Source organism: Bos taurus, chromosome 18, assembly GCF_002263795.3.
Source record: "Bos taurus isolate L1 Dominette 01449 registration number 42190680 breed Hereford chromosome 18, ARS-UCD2.0, whole genome shotgun sequence".
In the NCBI taxonomy this organism is placed as follows: Eukaryota; Metazoa; Chordata; class Mammalia; order Artiodactyla; family Bovidae; genus Bos; species Bos taurus.
In genome coordinates, this window is record NC_037345.1 from 14,351,867 (window position 1) to 14,370,596 (window position 18,730).

The following is an 18,730-nucleotide window of genomic DNA, read 5'->3' on the forward strand; positions in this document are numbered from 1 at the left end:
ATAAACGTCACTGAGTGTCAGCATGGATCGCGTCCACCTCGACCAGGTTCTGGGGTGCAGAACTGTGCAGTCACTTTGCAAAGTGAAAGTGAAGTCGCTCAGTCATATCCAATTCTGCGACCCCATGGACTGTAGCCTACCAGGCTCCTCCATCCATGGGCTTCTCCAGGTAAGAGTACTGGAGTGGGTTGCCATTTCCTTCTCCAGGAGATCTTCCCAACCCAGAGATTGAACCCGGGTCTCCCGCATCGCAGGCAGACACTTTACCATCTGAGCCCCTGGAGGAGCAGTCATTTTGACCAACTAGTAAACCCTATCTGTCACCTCTGCAGAAAACCCCCCAATGTACGTGTGCTCACATCCCAGACCTGCATCCGCACAACGGAGGTGGAGCTGAACATCCACACAGCGGACACCACGCAGCCCCAGAGGGAGAACCTTCTTCTTGACAGCAAGAGCCTATCCACGGGAAAGCAGCAAAAATCCCTGCCGTGGGTCCACATGCCCTGTGGCCGGGGAGGCATGGTTAGCGCAGAGGTTTGAGGGGGGCGGGATGGCCCCCAAGGACACTGGCGGTGCTGTGAAACCTGGTCTCGATCATGATGCTCCCAGGTTCTAGAAATGAAAGGTGCATTTCTACTTCAATAAAACTTGAGTACCTAGCAGCTGGCTAACAGTGTGCAGAAACACACTGTGCACACTGCTTTGGGCTGTGGGCTTGCCTCCTCACGCCCACTGCCCACAGCTTCCTGAAAACCCCTGGGCGCTCCTCCGCAGACACCCCCCCACCCCAAGTCTGGGTGCTCATCACTCTCAAGGTCGGACCCATCCCTTCCCTCATGGAGTCCTCTGTGGGCACACGTGGCTGTCACACAGCTGTGCCCGGTGAGCACAGGGAGCTACAGCCCAGGTCCTGCAGAGCGGGGCAGGGTGAGGGCTGGACTGGGAGCAGAAGGGGCTCACACGCGGCACAGTTTGTTCCTTGAGGCTTTTTCTCTATTCCTTCTGTGCCCTCAGTCAAGCAGCAGTCCCCAGGTGACACCTGCCTCGCAGGTCACGGGGACCACCGGAGTCCATCCAGGATGGCAAAAGCCTGTCCCTTCGCTGCCACCAGAAAGCCTGTCTGGGGACCTCCCTGGTGGTCCAGAGGTTAAATTAACACTCTGCGCTTCCAGTGGAGGGGGCTCAGGCTCAACCGCTGGACGGGGAACTAAGATCTGGCAGACCCCTGCCCCTGCCGCCCTTCCTGGGCTTCAGCATCTGCACGTGGATCCTGAGAACCAGCGCTCCTACAGTTTCCCAGCATTCAGAGGAGCAGGGAGTCTGAGGCCTCGTCCAAGACCTGCTCGAAAACCACACGACGAAGCAGCACCAAGCCACACCCAGCTTCCACATGAGGTCATTTGTGTACCACCCCCTCCTTCTGGACAGGAGCCAGGGCATGGGCCACAGACCGCCTTTGCAGGTGGCCCTCCCTCGGGAAGGCTGCGAGTCTGGGATTCTGCAGACCGGCCTGGAGGGGACACTGGGGTCACGGTGCGTGGAGCACACGGCACACACACTGCACAGCCCCGAGCCCAGGGCACCAGCACGCTAACAGGACACAAGGGTGCAGGCCGACATCCCATTTCCTGTTCATACTGGGTCAAGCAAAACTGGGAGTCCAGTTGCCCAACAGTGTCTCGGTTAGGACTGCCCACACAGCCACTGTCACATCTGGCCTGCTCACAGCTGAGGTCAGCACCCGGGGTCCTGGGGTCTCTCAGACAGGCACCAGCTTCTGTCCATGGACCTAGTGCTGAAAGCACTCTGCTGCCAAACGACAAACACATCCTTCAGAGGAAGCTGGTGCTGTCATCCACAGCCACCCCAGACCACGGCAGCTCCTCCCACACTGGCCCCAGAGGGGGCCCGACACCAGCGCCCTGCGCTGGGGACAAGCAGAGCAGCCCAGGCAGGCAGGCGGGCGACACCCGGGTCTGACCCTGTGCGGATGCGGGAGCTCACCTTTTTTCCGGGCTGCTTCTCCACCATGTCGCTGCTCAGGGAACGCTCTTCCTGCTGTGGGGTTCTAGAACACCCACCCTTGGGCATCGTTTCTCCTCACTGGGCCTTCATTCACGCCGCCATCGCTTCATCATCAACCGTCTGCTTCAAAACAGAGGCATGGGATTAAGGTTCGGTGACCCCACAGGAAACCCAAGCACCTCCAGTCAGCGTTGCACGATGCATGGGTGCAGTGGCTCTTCTGAAGGGGTCCCCTCCCCCGTCAGGGTCCAGAACAGGGCTTCTCCTGACGCACCACCCAGTGGCCAGCCCAGCAGGGCACTGTCTACACCCCACGACAGAGAACACGGTGGGGCCTTGGGGTTCACGTGGGAGTCCAGCTACCAGGCAACTAGAGACCCCACTGCATCCCACGGAGTCGGTCAGTCCCACCCACCACCCTCCCCGCAGAAACCCAGCAGAGGCTCTGCCCGGCTTGATGTCTCACTACCGCGTGCCGCTCCCTGGCCGCCCGGCACGTGCCAGCCTCTCTCTGCACCTGTTCACGAGTCTCTTCCGCCTGCGGCCGCACTGACCCAACCCAAGCTGAGCCTGCCCAGCGTGGACAGTGCCGCACATCCCGTCCATCACGCCCAGGCTGTTCACTGTGTTTGGCAGAAGGAACAGGGAAAAGAAGCACTGCTCTGTCTTCCTGGCAGTGCCCTCCTCAGCCCTCATCCTCACAGTCAGAGAAAGCGTGTCACACCAACCAGATCACACCCCCAGGGCCTGCCGTGCTGGACGAGGGTCTCACACAGCTCACCAGAATTAGAATCAGAATCAGCCTCTGCTCTGAACGGCTTTTCAAACATACTGTTCGGAAGCATCTGGAGTGGGAGCTCCAACCTGCCCTTCACCAGCCTCCCAAGAACCTGTCTTCTGTCTCCACGTCAACTGGTAAGAGTTCACCAAGGACCCCCAGCTTGTAATGGGCTGACACAATCTGGTGGCACAGCACCACACGAGGGCCCAGGTTCACTTCCGCACATCCCAGGGCTGAGGCCAGAAATGGCATTTTCTGTCTACAATTGAAACTGGGAATTCCCAGCTTTCTTCTACTTTCCTACTACAAAACTGGACCATCTCAGAACCTGACTCAGGACAGTGGCTGAAGCTCCATACTACCTGGGAACTCATCAGTAATGTTTCCATAACAACTTAAAAGATTATGAAGATAAATTTTTTTAAAAACTGACTGCCTAGTCTCAAGATGAGAAAAATTGAGCCAAGGAGCCCTGGGACACTCGCCCCTCTTGCTCCAAGACATGGGTACCTCTGAGCGTGTGTGGCCACCTCACAGATCCATGAGTCCTGGACCCTGATCTCGCGGTGTCCAGACCAGGAGGGCATGCAGAGGCCAGTCCACACTTTTAAAACTTGTCTTAGTACACGCCCTGTGGATCTGAGTTGCACAAAGCCAGGCCACTCTTCACTAACCTTGTTTCCTTTTGTAAAATAGTTACTTTTCAGTAAAGGTCTGCTGTGGCAAACCCTCAGGCATGTGAGGATTCAGGCATGTGAGGATTCAGGCCCAGCCACTGAGCACCTGTGTGGCGACCCCGGGCACAGGGAGGAGCGGGGAGGACTTGCTGTCGGGAGCATGGTCAGGAAACCACACAGTGATCCCTGTGCAGAAGCCCATGTCGGCAGGAATAAAGTAGGAGAAAATCTTGTAGAAAGAAAGAAAGAAAGAACCCTGCTAATAAACCTAACAAGGAAAGCAGAGAACCTCAAGTTCCATAAATAAACATTAATTTAAAAAATTAATGTCACAGTTTTTAAAAAACTGCCTGACGCTGACACGTACCCCCACAGGCCCAGCCCAGGGCAGGTGAGCTGCACTCCCACTGAGGACTCTGCTGCCGGCAAAGTCCACATGCAGAAATGGCAGTGGTTCCCCCCATTCCAGCCCCGCCACAGAACCCACAGACCAGCAAGAACATGCACTGGACGGCAGAGAACGTCTCCGCAGCCTCAAGGTAAAGACGACGCGTGCAGAGCCAGAACACTGACCACAGTGGCCAAGTCTGCAAATTCTGACACCTGGAGAACAGCACGTTTTGTTCATTAAAGGTCGCCATCCCACAGGAGAAGAGGGCGCTTCCTACACACGCACCTGCCAGCAAGCCCTTAGGCAGCCTCTGCAGAGAGCACCCTCCAACCGGCAAGCCAGAGAGTGGACGTCCACTGCAGACATGGACGCAAGACTTAAATAGGCCCTTCACAAGAGAGGAAATCCAGATGAGAAATGCAAACAAAAACCAAAACAAGATACAGAACATCAGCAAGGACACAGAGCAGAACTGACATCCTGACAGGAGCACGGACAGAGCCACGCACACAGCCCCACCACACAGGCACCAGCGGCCCCAGGGGCAACTGAGTCACACAGGCCCAACCATCTCACAAGTCACGGGGGGAAAAGGGCATACTGTCTGTCTGCCTAACTGAGGCGACAGGACGACTAAGACATCGAGTGGTGATCGCTGTACAAATGTGGAGGGGAGTCACGCCCGGGAGTGTGACAGGAGTTTTCTACACAAAGGCCACACCCATGTGCACTTTGTAAGAATGAGATTCTACATTTTTATCAATATTTTACAGATTTTTAGATGTTATGTTACATTTCACAGTAATAAAGTTTAAAATGCTGGTTACGGACAGACTGCACCCTAGGAGGTGATCAGAAAGTGGGGGGCTGGTTGCCAGGCTCTGTCCCAGGACCAACTCCCTTCTGGGGGCCCCATGCCTCGTACAGAAGGGCAGGTCACTGGACACAGGGCACAGCAGCTCAGGGCTCCCAGGCTGCAGGGAGACCCTCCCCTTGCACAGAGCACATGACAAGCCACTGTAACTGCGGCCAGAATGGAAACGAAAACCTGATCAATTAAAGGTGAACACACAGCTCTGAAGATGGGGGTGAAGGTGCTGCAAACGCAGGAGGAAAAACAGCCATCTTACACAGAAGGACCAAGATGCACAGGAAATGCAGGAGAAGACAGGGACAGGCTGGCACCCGCCTGAGAACTCAGGTGACCAAGAGCACAGGGGGCAAGTCCACACACCTCCACGGCTGATCCACAGAGAAACAAAGTGACAGAGATGACCAAGAGACAAAAGCACAAGCCAGAGGAAGACCAGACTGAAGGCCCAGAGGAGGACAGCTCTGGGGAGAGACAGGACAGGGAAAGTGGCCCTGGGTGACCCTGCAGCACTGCTAAAAGCCAGGGACACAAAGCCCACCCACTAGGCGGCTGCAGGACAAATGGAGAGAAGAGCCAGCACCAGGTCCAGAGTAACCCCCACAGGGTCACCACGTGGAGAAGGTGACCAGAGAGGTTGGACAGCGACGCTGGTGTTAGAAACCTGCAAACCTGGTTCAGTGCTCAAACACTAATCAACATAACCCACCACATCAACAGGTCAGAGAAGAAGAATCACCCAATCCTAACAACTGATGCAGAAAATGTGTCTGGCATTCAAAGCCTAAGACTTTGAGGCCCAAGCCCTCGGCACCACAGGGTCCAGGAACCGCTCAGAGAGAGGAGGGGCGTGGACAGCACCTCAGCCAGCATCGCCCTGACAGTGAGACACGGGACACGCCTCCCTCCCACTCCCGCTTCTGGACATCGTCCTTGAAGCACCAGTCAGAGGATGAGGAAGAAAAGGGGGAAAAGACACAAACTAATTGGGATGGAAAATAAAACATTCTACTTGATAACGACATGACTGTCTATCTGAAAAACTGCAAGGAATCAACCAAAAACTCCACGATACAGTGAGCTCAAAGAGGCTGCAAAATAGCAGATCAACACACAAAAATCCACCCTATGTCTACTAACTAGCAAGAACATGTAAAAACAACAAAAACACAGTATCATTAACAAGTGCTCCAAATAATAATGGGAATTCAGGTATACATCTCAAAAAAAACTATAAAAACCTGTACAAATTTTAGGAACCGTAGAAGAAATCTTTGAGATCTTAGATAGGCAGCGTTCTTAGACACGACACCAGCAGAGCCATTCATTCAAAAAGGGAAACACCGGTCCTCTGCATCTCAACCAAACTGAAAGCCGCCCAGTGAAGACCGGATTTACAGGATGAAGAGACAAACTGCCCACCACAAGTCAGACGAATGACCAACATCCAAACAGAAAATGGACAAAAGACACAAGCGACACAAGCAGACTCTTCACCAAAGGAGAACGTGAGCATGAGAGGGAGTCTGGGGGCGTGCCCGGAGATGCAGCTCACGTCCTGCGTGCTTCCTGACCATACTCGGCCCCCCGTTGCTGCAGCATGTTCAGCAACCATGTTTTAGGAAGTGGAGTAACACACAGCACAGAGCGCCAGGAGGCACCACACTCACAGCTCATGAAGTCACTGTGAGCGTGTTCCCAGGGTGTGCCAAGGGCAAAGACAGAAACAGACGGTTTTCCTCACAACGAGAGCTGTCAGGACATTTCACAAACACTGGCCTAAGTGGGTAAGGACAGAAATCTGTTGCTTTTCTTATACACTAATAATGAACTGTCAGAAAGAAAAAAATCCCATTTTGAATGGCATGAAAGAATACCTAGGAATAAAACTTATCTACAGAGATGAAAGATCTATACTGTAAAAACTATAAAACACTGGTGAAGGAAATTGAAGGTGATATAAAAAAATGGAAAGATATCTTATGCTCTTGAGTTGGGACAAATTAATACTGTTAAGATGGCCAGATGACCCAAAGCAATCTACTGGTTTAACGCAATCTCTATCATAATATCTATGACATTTCCCACAGAACTAAAACAAATAACCCTAAAATTTACCCAGAAGCACAATTTTTGCCAAATTGCCAAAGCAGTCTTTTTTTTTTTTTTTAAAGGCTGCTTTGTATGGCCTGCAGGAGCGTGGTTCTCCAACCAGGGATCACACCTGTGCCCCTCATCCAGGGAGCACAGAATCTTAACCACTGGATGGTGAGGGAGTTACTGCCAAACCAGCCCTAAGGCGAAGGGACAAAGCTGGAGGAATCATGCTCCCTGACTTGAGACTAGATTCTAGAGCTCCAAAAGTCAGAACAGTATGGCACTGACAGAGACAGACATTTAGATCACAGATCAATGTCACAGGACAGAGACCCAAAAACCTATGGCAATCAAGCTATGACGAAGAATACACATGGAGAAAAGACAGTCTCTTCAATAAGTGGTCCTGGGAAAAAAGGACAGCTATATGTAAAAGATTACAGATTAGAACATTTCCCTACACCATATACAAAAATAAATTAAAATGGACCTAAATGTAAGACCGCAAACCATACAACTCCTAGAAGAAAACATAGGCAGAGCTTTCTTTGACATAAGTCACAGAAATGTTTTTTTGGATCCATCTCTAAAGGCAAAAGAAATGAAAGCAAAGATAAACAAAGGGTATCTAAGTAAATTCTAAACTTTTGTACAACAAAAGAAATCATAAAAAGGACAACTTACTGAGTGGAAGAAAACACCTGCAGATGATATAACCAAAAGGGGTTAATATCCAAAAGATAGAAACATCAATCTCCTGGCAGTCCAGGGGTTAGGACTCCACACTTTCACTGCTAAGAACACAGGTTCAGTCCCTGGTCGAGGAATTAAGATCCCACAAGCCTCATACTATGGCCCTATGTGTGTGTATATATACAGATATATATGTATATTACATGTAAATATGTATACAACATATAAAGAATTTAGACACTGAAAACACTAAAAAAAAAATTCAGAAAACGGGCAAGAGACCTGAATAGACATTTTCCCAAAGAAGAGACACATATGACCAACAGGCACATGAGAAGATGCTTCACGCGGCTAATGATGAGAGAATGTAAGTGAGAACCACAGTGCAGCGCCACCGCACACTGTTCAGAATGGCCGTCATTAAAGCGTACAGATACCGAACGCTGGGGAGGACGTGGAGAAGAGAGCCCTCACGCACTGCTGGTGGGAATGCGGACTGGTGCGGCCACTGTGGAGAACAGTGTGAGGTTCCTTAAAAAACTAAAGACAGAACTATCATATGACCCAGCAACTCCACTCTGGAATATGTCTGGAAAAAACAAAAATACTAATTCACGATGATACACGCACCCCAGTGTGCACAGCAGCACTTGTCAGAATAGCCAAGACTCAGAGACAGCCTAAACGGCCATCTGCAGATGACTGGATAAAGATGTGATGCACATGCACGCATACACACACACACACAGACACGATGGACTAATAATCAGCCATAAAAAATGAAATTTTGCAGCAACACAGATGGATTTGGAGAGCATTACACAGAGCCAAGTAGGTCAGACAGGAAAGACACACCGCATGACACCACTTCTGCAGAATCTAAAACACACAACAGACTGGTGACTAGACTCACAGATGTCGAGGACAAACCAGCGGCCACCAGCAAGCAGATGTAAGGCAGAGGGGCAGGAGAGAGGTGTGGACCTAACAGAATCGAACTCCTGCATGTAACAGAAATGAGCTGCAAGGCTGCACTGCACAGCACAGGAATTACAGACGGCACCTTACAGTAGCCGTATTGGAGTCTGATCTATAGAAACACCGAATCACTGCCTTGTGGACCTGAAACGTACATAACATGGCAGATCAAGTATGCTTCAGTGAAGGAAAACAAAGCAGCGTGGTTCTGTGACTGCGCAGGAGGGTCTGTGCTGCAGACCCTGGGACCCAGCGACCTCACGGCGGCTCACCCAGGCCCCCAGCCGCCCCAGGTTGCCACATGCAGACTGTGGGCAGCAAGACCCAAGTCAGCGGGCGGCTGGACGCTGCCTCTGCTGTGATCACTTTATCACAACATGGACATGCCCCGCTGCCCCCGATGACACCCTTGGGTAGACCTTTCATCAGTTTCTAAATTAAGACGTGACGGGAGCTTCACAGGAAACTCAACACTCTTCCAGCCAGTTGGTTCGAAAAAGCCTTAATTGTGACTTTGACGATGGGCTACCAGCCACGTGACCAGGCAGCCAAGCAGCTTGAGGACTCAGCACCGCCATCCTCAGGCGTAGGCAAGGCCCAGGGTCGAGATGAGGACACTGCCTCCACCAGCCTGGAGCAGCCTGCCTGAACACAAACACACACGAGCACACAACACACAACCTTACAGTCTGGGCCACCAGCCCCGTGTGAAAGTGCTAACACCTCCCCTGTCCTGGCACTTTCCCACAAGGCTCGGATAACAGCCATCACCACCGTGGGAACCAAGCCCCCAGGAGCCCCGAGGCACCCGGCCTACAAAAGGTGCCTTCTGAGGAAGAGGAGGGGCCTCCTGCCCAGAGCTGGGGCCTCCGGGGGCCCTCCCACTCTGCCCGGCCCTCAACACCTCCCTGTGCCCCCAGGCTGGCCTATGCTGCTGGACAAACCGAAGGACAGCTGACAGAAGAATTCTGTACAAGCCTAACATTTTGGACATAAAAGGACATCTCCCAGTCAGGAAACTAGGCAGAGGGATGGACACGGAGCAGAGTGCCAGGGCGGGAGGCGCTGCCCAGCCTCGCGTGGCCGGCACGTGGTGATCACAGGCCTCCCAGGGCAGAGCAGGGTGCCGTCTGGGCGAGCCCAGGAGGAGGACCCACTGCGTGCCCCCTCCTCCTCCAGGGGGCCCGGCGCCCATGCACAGGTGACCGAGCAGGGGTCTCTCCGGGGGTCTGGTCCTACAGCCCACGCGCCCCACGGTGCATTCCTGCAGCGTGTCCTCACTGAGGACATGTGTCGCCCAGTCCCCCACTCTTCTAGAAGTGCTTTTTAAAAAGGCCGTTCACGTCAGCCTGCTGGGCCATGTGCTCTGACAGTGCGCTCACCCCTAGTGGCCGGCGGCACTTCAGCTGGTTGTCTGCTAGGCCTGTGTGGACTTGAAAAATTTTAGGGAGAAGACTGCAGGTTGGCCTCTGAGCAGGCCTGGGAGGGTGCCTTGCTTTTTGGTAGCCTCTTTCTACAAAACACTTTCTGTTTTAGGAAGCAGAGTGTACGTGGACACAGTGTTTCCAGCACAGGTAGGTCCAGGCTGCTGTGAGTCTTGGCAGCAGCGTCCCCTCTGACAGATGGCTGGGCCAGGGTGGCCTTGGCCCCGGGAAAACCTCAGCAGCACGTGACAGGGGCAGCAGCCTCGGCAGTGCCCGGCTTGGACAGGTGGACATGCAGGGCTGCAGGCGTGTCATTGTGGGGCCCAGCGGAGGACGCATCTGGGGAGTGTTCACGCCTGTCCTGTGACACCGTGAGAAATGGTGATGCTGCTGCACCAGGAGGCACTCACAGCTGCATTTCGTGTGTCTCACGGCAGAGGAGCCTTGGAGACGGGTTCACTAGGTCTGGGCTCCCACCGCAGGCTGAGAACAAAGGCAGGAGGAGGAAGCTTCTTGGCAGGTTTTTCCATGTCACTGGACAGATGTGAGCACCACCTTGCGTTGGACGGTGCCCCCAGACGCGTCCTTCGCTGGGCCCCATGATGACACCCCTGTGCCCTGAACGTCCACTTGTCCAAGCCGGGAAAGGCTGCTGCCCCCGTCACGTGCTGCTGAGGTTTTCCTGGGACCAAGGCCACCCTGGCCCAGCCATCTGTCAAAGGGGACACTACTGCCAGACTCATTGCAGCCTAGAAGGGGCCTGTCTGTGGTGGAAACATTGTCCACATACGCTCTGCTTCCTAAAACAGAAAGCTTTTTGTAGAAATAGAAAAAGGCTACCAAGAAAACAATCATCTCTACTTTCCTTACATTTAAATAAACGGCTGGTTATTTCCCTCTTTTAATAGCAAGGTTTGCCAGGGGGATGCATGGAACAAAACAAGCCTAATGAGTTAACAAATAAGTCATCCAGAAATAAACCCATAATGAAGCCACCTCTTTTGCCCCAAAAGTCACCATCAGTCAGCCTTGGGGATGAGGGACCAGGGAGGGATGCAGAGTCCTCAGCTCCTGACGTGTCACTGTGGAACTTGAGCAAGGAGACACTGGCTGACCTCTCAGAGCAACTGCACTGGCCGAGACCTTCTAAACACAGGTCTAGCACCACAGACAGGAGCTGTAAGCGCACACCCCAGCCTCAAGCTCTGCTCGTAGTGACCCTGTGCCTTTGTGACACTGGCGGTGTGGCCTCTGCCTCCCCTGAGGGCCCTTCCTGGGCACTGGCACCGCTCACTCGGAGCAGGACACGTGTTGACCGTGGCAGACGCTCGCCCAGACTCACCTCCTCCCTGGAAAGCCAGTCCTGGGTGGGGCAGCGGAGCTCACAGAGAAACAGTGATTGTTCCTTAGTGAGAAGGCACTGAGAATACAGGGGAAACGCATCAGCCCAAACACCCCACTTCCTGTGGGAGGGGTCCTCGTGCATGACAGCCGGAAACTGCAAACAAAGCGTGTCCACGACTCAGTGAGTGGCTGGGAGCACCCGGCACATGGAGCACCCACAGTGGTCCCTGCAGGTCACGAAGAGCTCCTCGATGGGCTGAGTCCCAGGTGAGCACACTGACACCGCACACCTAAAACCTGTGTGTTTACAAGAGAAAAACTCCACGTTCCCCTCTGGGAGACACTGCAAGGGGCTGAATGGCAGATCCCAAAGGTCCCTCCACGCGGCACTTGTGAGCACGACCTGACCAGGCAAGAGGGAACCAAGTGAGGGTCTCGAGGTGCTCTGAGCAGACCCTTGCCCCAGCGCAGGCATCCTGGTGAGACAAAGGGGATGGCGCTGTGGCCACAAGCCCAGGAAACCGGGGGTGGCGGGGGCCTCTGCCGGGCCTGGCGAGGGGTGTCCCATCAGCACCCCCACTCCCGAGTCTGGCCTTCAGAACTGAGGACGCACTTGTGCCGTGCCTGCTGCCGTTACCGTGCCTAGGGACAAACACAACATCTATGCAACAGCAACTGGCCGCTCGCTCCCCAAGCTTCTCCCCCTGTCCTGTGCACCATGGCCCCTCAGACCCCTGGCTTCAGGGTCACCTCCACCTGAGGAAGGCCCCAGGCCTGGCTCTCTGGCTGCTCCCCTTGCCTGGGGAAAGGGACTCTGAGCGTGGCTAGTCCGAGCCAGGGAGTGGTTATCACAGAACCTGGGGTTTGTTTACAGCAGATTAACAACATTCTCAGTTTAGCCCAAAGCAAGTGGCTGGTCATTTGAAAAGACCCTGATGCCGGTAAAGATTGAAGGTAGGAAGAGAAGGGGACGACAGAGGATGAGATGATTGGATGGCATCACCGATACAATGGACGAGTTTGAGTAAACTCGGGGAGCTGGTGATGGACAGGGAAGCCTGGTGTGCTGCAGTCCACGGGGTCGCAAAGAGTCGGACACAACTAAGCAACTGAATTGAACTGAAGAGGCTGGTGGGCACATACTGCTCCCTCCCTGGAGAAAAGGGACAGCTGGAAGGGGACCCAGCAAGGACTTCTGACAGCCCTCCCATTGCCAGGGCAGGCTTTCCTCCCCGCCAGACCCTCCTTGGAGTCACCAGCATGTCAATACCTGCAAATAGTGGTCCTAGTACCTCTTAGGTGGCAAAGCCTGAGGTATTTCCCCTGGCCCTATAAGAAAAAGAGGGCCAATCCTGTGCCAGCTCTGACAGACACGCTGAAGGGCAGGTTGCAGCTGCTCTGAGGTCTGAGACGGAAAGGCAGAGGCCGCTGGGTGAGAAAGCAGCAGTTATAAGAAGTAGGATCTCGTTTTTGCTAAAATGCAACAGGTAATAATAGTAGGATCTCGTTTTTGCTAAAATGCAACAGGTAATAATAAAATATAATTAATCCACAAAGCAAGAATTCAGAAAAGCGAGTAACACTGGGATCCCAGCGGGAATGTGTTTCTGGTCTTATTTGTATTTTATAATCCCCCACTATGCACATACAGTGCCTCTGTCATCCAGTTGACAAAATCAAGCTGATGGAACTGCAAAGTGCCTCCACAAACCTCATGTAAGATTCTGTGTTTCACTAATCATTTTACCTACATAATATGGAGAAACTCTACAAGTCTGGCCCTAGGACAGTTATTTCACAGGCACTGTGGGAATGAGTGTCCCAAGTGAGCAAGTGAGAAGCTCTGGGAGTCCAGAGTAGAACCATGTCCCACCCAGAAACCCCTCCAGGCGAGGAAGCTGGAGGCTTCCAGGGGACTCTGCCTGTCACAGGTCCCATTCAGGTAGGACAGGGACACGAGGTGAGGTCTAGGCACTGCACTAAGAGCTGGAGCTGGGTCATGAGGGGACCTGCGGGCTCCCCTGGACACAAGCCAAGGCTTGGTTCACACCACACCACCTGCCAGTTAAAAACAAAACAGAGGTACCTCCCTGGTGGTCCGCACCTCCGCGCTCCCTACGCAGGAGGCTGGGGTTCAGTCCCCAGTCAGGGAACCGGATCCTGCATGCTGCAACCAAGACTTCCCTCAAGGTGCAACTAAGACCTGGTGCAACCAAAAGGAAGGAATAAATAAATACTAAAAAAACACAAGAACGATCACAAAAAAACTAAGAAACTTTAATTAAAAAAATTACAGGCTGGGCGAGCCCATCAACAGCAGCAACTGAGGTCAATTCTGCATCCTCAAAGCCCACAGCACCACTGTCTGACGCACATGTTCAGTGTTGAGGTTTAGTTCTTTCCCAAACCATTCCAGGAATCTGGAGGGCCGTGAACGTGCTTAAATCGGGTTGGTTCCTTTCGTGATCTCCTCACAGGAAGGATTTTCTATCCTTGTCATCTTACAACAAAGTAACAACGCAGAAGCAAACAGAAAAGCATGAGGCGCGATTAAAGGAGCGCTGACGTGTCCATCTCTGTTCATTTTGCCATATTTGGTCTGGAATGTATTATATAAAATAATACATGCGTAGCTGCAGCCCCGATGAATCCTGCTGTCTCCTCCTCTCTTCTCTGAAGATTTTGGATTCTGAGGCTAATCCTCACCATGCATGTCTTCACACTCGTGTTAATGCTGCACTGTCAGCCTCTACACATGACGTGGTATTCTTACAGGAGACATGTTGCGCAGATCCTCATACACCTTTGCCCTCCAGAATGCTTTAGGGATTCATCGAGGCCTCTGTTAAATGTAGTTCCGCTTTATTTTGACTGCAGTGTGGTGTTTACCTTCTCTTGTTGACTGGCATTTGTGTTGCTCCAACTCTGGCAATACAGACAGTGCTACAGTGAGCAGCCGCCTACACTTCTGTATGCGTATACCTGAAAGTTTAAGGCTTAGCACTAGAAATCAAAGTACAAGAAACTAAATCCTGGTAAAAACCTGATGCAGGACTTACCTGGTGGCTCAGTGGTAAAGAATTTGCCTGCCAATGCAGGAGACACAGGTTCGATCCCTGATCCAGGAAGACCCCACATGGTGCCTGGTAGTTACCAAACTAAGCCCGTGTGCCACAACCACTGAGCCTGTGCTCTAGAGCCCGGGAGCCGCAACTGCTGAAGCCCGCATGCCCCAGAGCCTGTGCTCCACAACGTAAGAAGTCACTGCCATGAGCGGCCTGAGCACTGCAACTTCCCCCGCTCATCACAACTAAAGAAAAGCCTGTGCAGCAACCAAGACCCAGCACAGTTAATAAATAGTTTTTAAAAACCTGATGCAGCTTCACACTGGCACAGTCATTCACACCACTCTCTGTCACTTCTGGTGGTGGCATATGTCTTCAGTTGTAAAACTATTAAGAGAGCTTGACTGAGAAAGGGGAAAAGGAATTCTGCGTGTAAGAGAGTCTTCTGTGGAGTAAGACCAGGTTCTACCCAAAGGCACTAATCAGGAACTTTCATCTAAACAGAGACTGAATTCGAAGCTCTGAGACCAAGTTCAGGGGCAGCAGAGGTGATAGCACAAGGGTCAGGGGAGCCCTGAGGCCCCAGAAACTCTGAAGTGTGAGAGGATCCATTCACAGCTTTGCCCCAATCCTCAGAGGGTTCAGGACCCAAACACGGTTGATGTTTCCTGTTCCTGAAAGTGCAGTGGCAGGTGAACAGAAGGCCCCGAATGACACACAAGTAATACTTGACTGTGCAAACAGCCTTCAGAGAGGCGGACTGGAGGAGCAGCACTGAAATATACACGACTTCAAACTCCTTTAACCCAGGGAAAAACCTGTAAATCATAACCCAGGTCATGACTAAAGTTGCTTATATGCAATATTTTTAAATGTTTAAATGGATATTTCCACTGACAAACACATGAAGCCCAAGTCACTTGTGTGTTTCTAACGAAGTCGGCTGAAAACCACCACAGAGGCAACATGGGTCCCCTTCGCTCCATGGGAAACGCATCACAGGATTTTTTTTTAAGTTACCAGGGAAAGCAGTCGAGCCATCAAGCTACAAGGGGGCAGCCTGTAGACCTCTTAGTGAACAGACCCCGCCAGGCAGCCCCTCCCAGCAGGACTGTGTGGGCGGTGAGAGGAGGCTCATCACCTTGGCAACAGCTCTGAACATATGTGCGGTGACACCAGATGATTCCTGAAAGCTGTAAATAGAGGGTAATGTCACAAAAATTCCAGATTAAAGGAATTCCAGATTAAAGGAGCACCCATCCCCTCTCCTTATTACCCTGCCCACTGCTTAAATCCCACTGGTACCAGTGAAAGCAATTCCATGTATGCAAACGTGCTTCCAATCCCCAAACACTGCAAAATTATATACCTGCAGAAGCAAAATAAAGCCCCTGGATGAACCATCTTTGTGCAAACTCGTGTACGGACATGAAGGGGCCATGAGATGGCAGCCTTGTGGCACAGGGCATTGAGCCACCTCAGAGGCGTCCAGTCCTCCTTCCCACACATCATCACCTGAGCCTCCCCAGGCCCATGGGTCCAAGGTTCCGAGGACTGGCTCCGCACCGGGCTTCACAGGCAACTGGGAAGTCCCAGAAGAGGGGGGGGCGGGGGGGCAGCCGCAACCTGAGGAAGGGCCCAGGCCAGACCATCTAAGCTTCGAGCCTCAGAACCCAGTTCCAACTTTGTTTGGAAAACAGAGGCCATTTCATCTTTGGAGAGTTTGAGACCTTGGAGCCAAACCATTCAGTCCAGGATAAACCAGTGGTATAAACAGGGGAGCTCCTGACAGGCTTGCAGAGAGATGCCCAACATGAACCAAACAGCACAGAAGGGAAGCAGGCGTGCCCTGGCGTAACTCCAGCACCGTCTCCTTGGATCGGAAGCGTCTGCCCTGTCCCCTTTGGTCTTCCAGTCTGCGATGTGGTGAAGAGAAACACACTTTTCTCCTATCTTCTTCCTACCATATTTTTAAGCCACTGTACAGAAAACAAGGCAAATAAACCCCTGGATCATGAGCTCACATTATTAAGAGGAAAAAACAAACTTGATACTTCATGTTGCAAAAATCTATTTATGGGCCCTACAGATACACTTCTCAGTATAGTCATCATTAGAATCAAATACTAAATATTCCAGGAAAGAAAAAATTGTATGGTAAAATGGAGTTGCTAAAAATGTTCTGAGAAATTGTTTTTATAGAATAACCAAACTTTCATTTCTTCAGTGTCTTCTTCAGTAATTCCTCCACATGGCGAAGGGGTGGAAGACAGAGAAGAGGTGCGGACAGGGGCCTGGGCAGGTCCTGGACTCAGGAGGACCTCTAGTCACGACCACTCACAAACCTAACTTCCTGAACAGACATACAAATCAACAGCTAAAAACTCCAGGGCTTTGTTTTAAAGATTCAGCTATTTAAACTGCATCTGTGGCAAATTCTTTCAAAGTGTGTATCTCTGAATACACGTGTGTGATCTTCTGTGTAAGTCACAGCACACAGGTGTTCCCACGCACGAGGCTGGCGCGGGGCGGGGGGGTGCGGTGCAGCAGGCAAGCCCCATGTCTCCTGTCAGCAGCTGCTCCAGAGAGAGGACCTGGTCCCGAGTCCACTCCAGGGAGGAAACACACGTGCGCGAGGCTGCGTCCAGCACCAGGTTCACTGCCAGCACTCACTGCTCCTGCTTCCTGGTGTTCACACGAGTGCCTTGGGCCCTGAGAGAGAATCCCAGGACCATGGAAGGCTCCCTCCCCTGTTCTGGCTCCAAACCGGATGGAGTAGAGGGAGTGAAGGCCTGCATGACAGGCTGCTTCAGGCCAGGGCTTCAGGAAGTCGGGCCCCTCACCGCCTGCGGGGTGGCTGTGGCCATGGTACACACTTGATGCTCACGGGCTGAAGTCGTGAGCAAGCCATTCAACCCGCCACTCCGTCTCCCTGTCTATAAATGAGGACAAGCATCACTGCCCTGTGGGGCCACACGGACCCAGGCAAGTGCCCGGGACCCAAAGCGACTATCAACGACAACAACAACAGCGCCCACTCCTCAGGGAGTGTGTGGGGCTTGACGATCCATTTCAATTGCATTTGCACGGAGCTGTACTCGCAAGTGTTATTTTATTTACAGCCCCTGACAAGTCTCAACTGAACAGATGGTACTGTCTGGGCTCAGGTAATCACAGGGGTACTGACCAGGCCTCTGTGCAGGGAGGGCATCCAAGGACCAGTTCTAAGGACCACGGCCACTGGGTCAGCAGCTCCAAGTGAACCAACCAACACAGACTTGAGAGGATAAAATAATTCCATCTTCCAAAATTATGCTGAATCAAGGAATCTTGGGGACAAATGCAGGCGCTCCTCTGCAGCCTGGAGAAGGCATCTGGGAGTAGGAGAACCAGGGGCGAGAGCAAGGTTCGCATCGCAGGCAGGCAGAAGCCCGGCTGAGGCCTGCACAGGTCAGGGCTGGCTCTCCCCTGTCTTTACCTTCAGGAAACACTGCAGTGCACTTCTCTGGTTTCATTATGAAGCTTCAGTAAAGATCATTCGGAAGAAGTGAAAGTTGCAGGTGAAAATATATAAACACACACACAGGACAGGAAACGAGGAGATGAGAACTGTGAGGAAAGGCGAGAGGGTCAAAGAGTCAGGGGGTCGTTTCCCTACATCTCACACTGAACTTCTTCAAAGCCATACAAGTTTCAAAATCTTCAAAAGCCGTGCAGCCACCAGGAAACCAAGAGAAAGGCTGGTTTGTCACACATCACTGACTTCCAAGGTGACCACGAAAATGTATAATTCCCAAACTTGTAGAGAAAAAAACTAAAAAGGCAAAATAGGAAAGAAAAAAGAAACAGAAGTCAAGTGTGACAGTGTGACAGAACTAAACATTTATTAAGTACCAAAGTGAGAGGACTAGGAAACACAGCTGAAGACGAAGTACGTCAGACTAGAACGGAAAATGTATCTGCCCAGCTCAGGAAAAGCAAGGCACGGCGAGAACGTAACAACCCAGAAAGACTGAGAGGACAGGAAAGACACCCGGGTTAAACAGCAAGCAGAGAGCCCTGGACACAACCAGGGGGTAAGCAGCCACCCCTGCAGAGCAGAGGCTCCCTTCAGGAGACGGGAGGACGCCCTGGAGTCAAAAGCAAACCCTGATACAACGACAGAACAGATGCTCCAGCACCCTGCAAGGGCTGACGGGCCATGGACATTAGCCCAGCAAACATCAGAACACAGGAGACTGGAACACAGTAGCCAGTCTGACCCAGTGAGCACACACGACACCCCAGCCAGTCATCACACCAACGCCCTTGCTCTTCAAGGACATGGGACAAGCAGTCACACAGACTGTCCACACGAGGCCCACAGAGCAAGTCTAACAAA

The 18,730-nt window shown here is 52.3% G+C and overlaps 1 protein-coding gene across 8 annotated transcripts in view; it reads right to left on the reverse strand.

The window, feature by feature from the left end:
• Nucleotides 1–18,730, reverse strand: part of ANKRD11 (ankyrin repeat domain containing 11) — a 119,667-nt gene that overhangs the window by 25,010 nt on the left and 75,927 nt on the right. For 6 of the 8 annotated variants that reach the window (XM_059877402.1, XM_005218779.5, XM_005218781.5 and 3 more), the window contains one exon: nt 2,008–2,148. In XM_059877402.1, coding sequence (XP_059733385.1) covers nt 2,008–2,094 — 87 coding nt within the window. In that variant the 5' untranslated portion in view covers nt 2,095–2,148. Of the gene's footprint in view, nt 1–2,007; nt 2,152–18,730 lie in introns of all 8 variants that reach the window. The other 2 variants (XM_005218780.5, XM_024978920.2) reach the window with 1 other exon arrangement.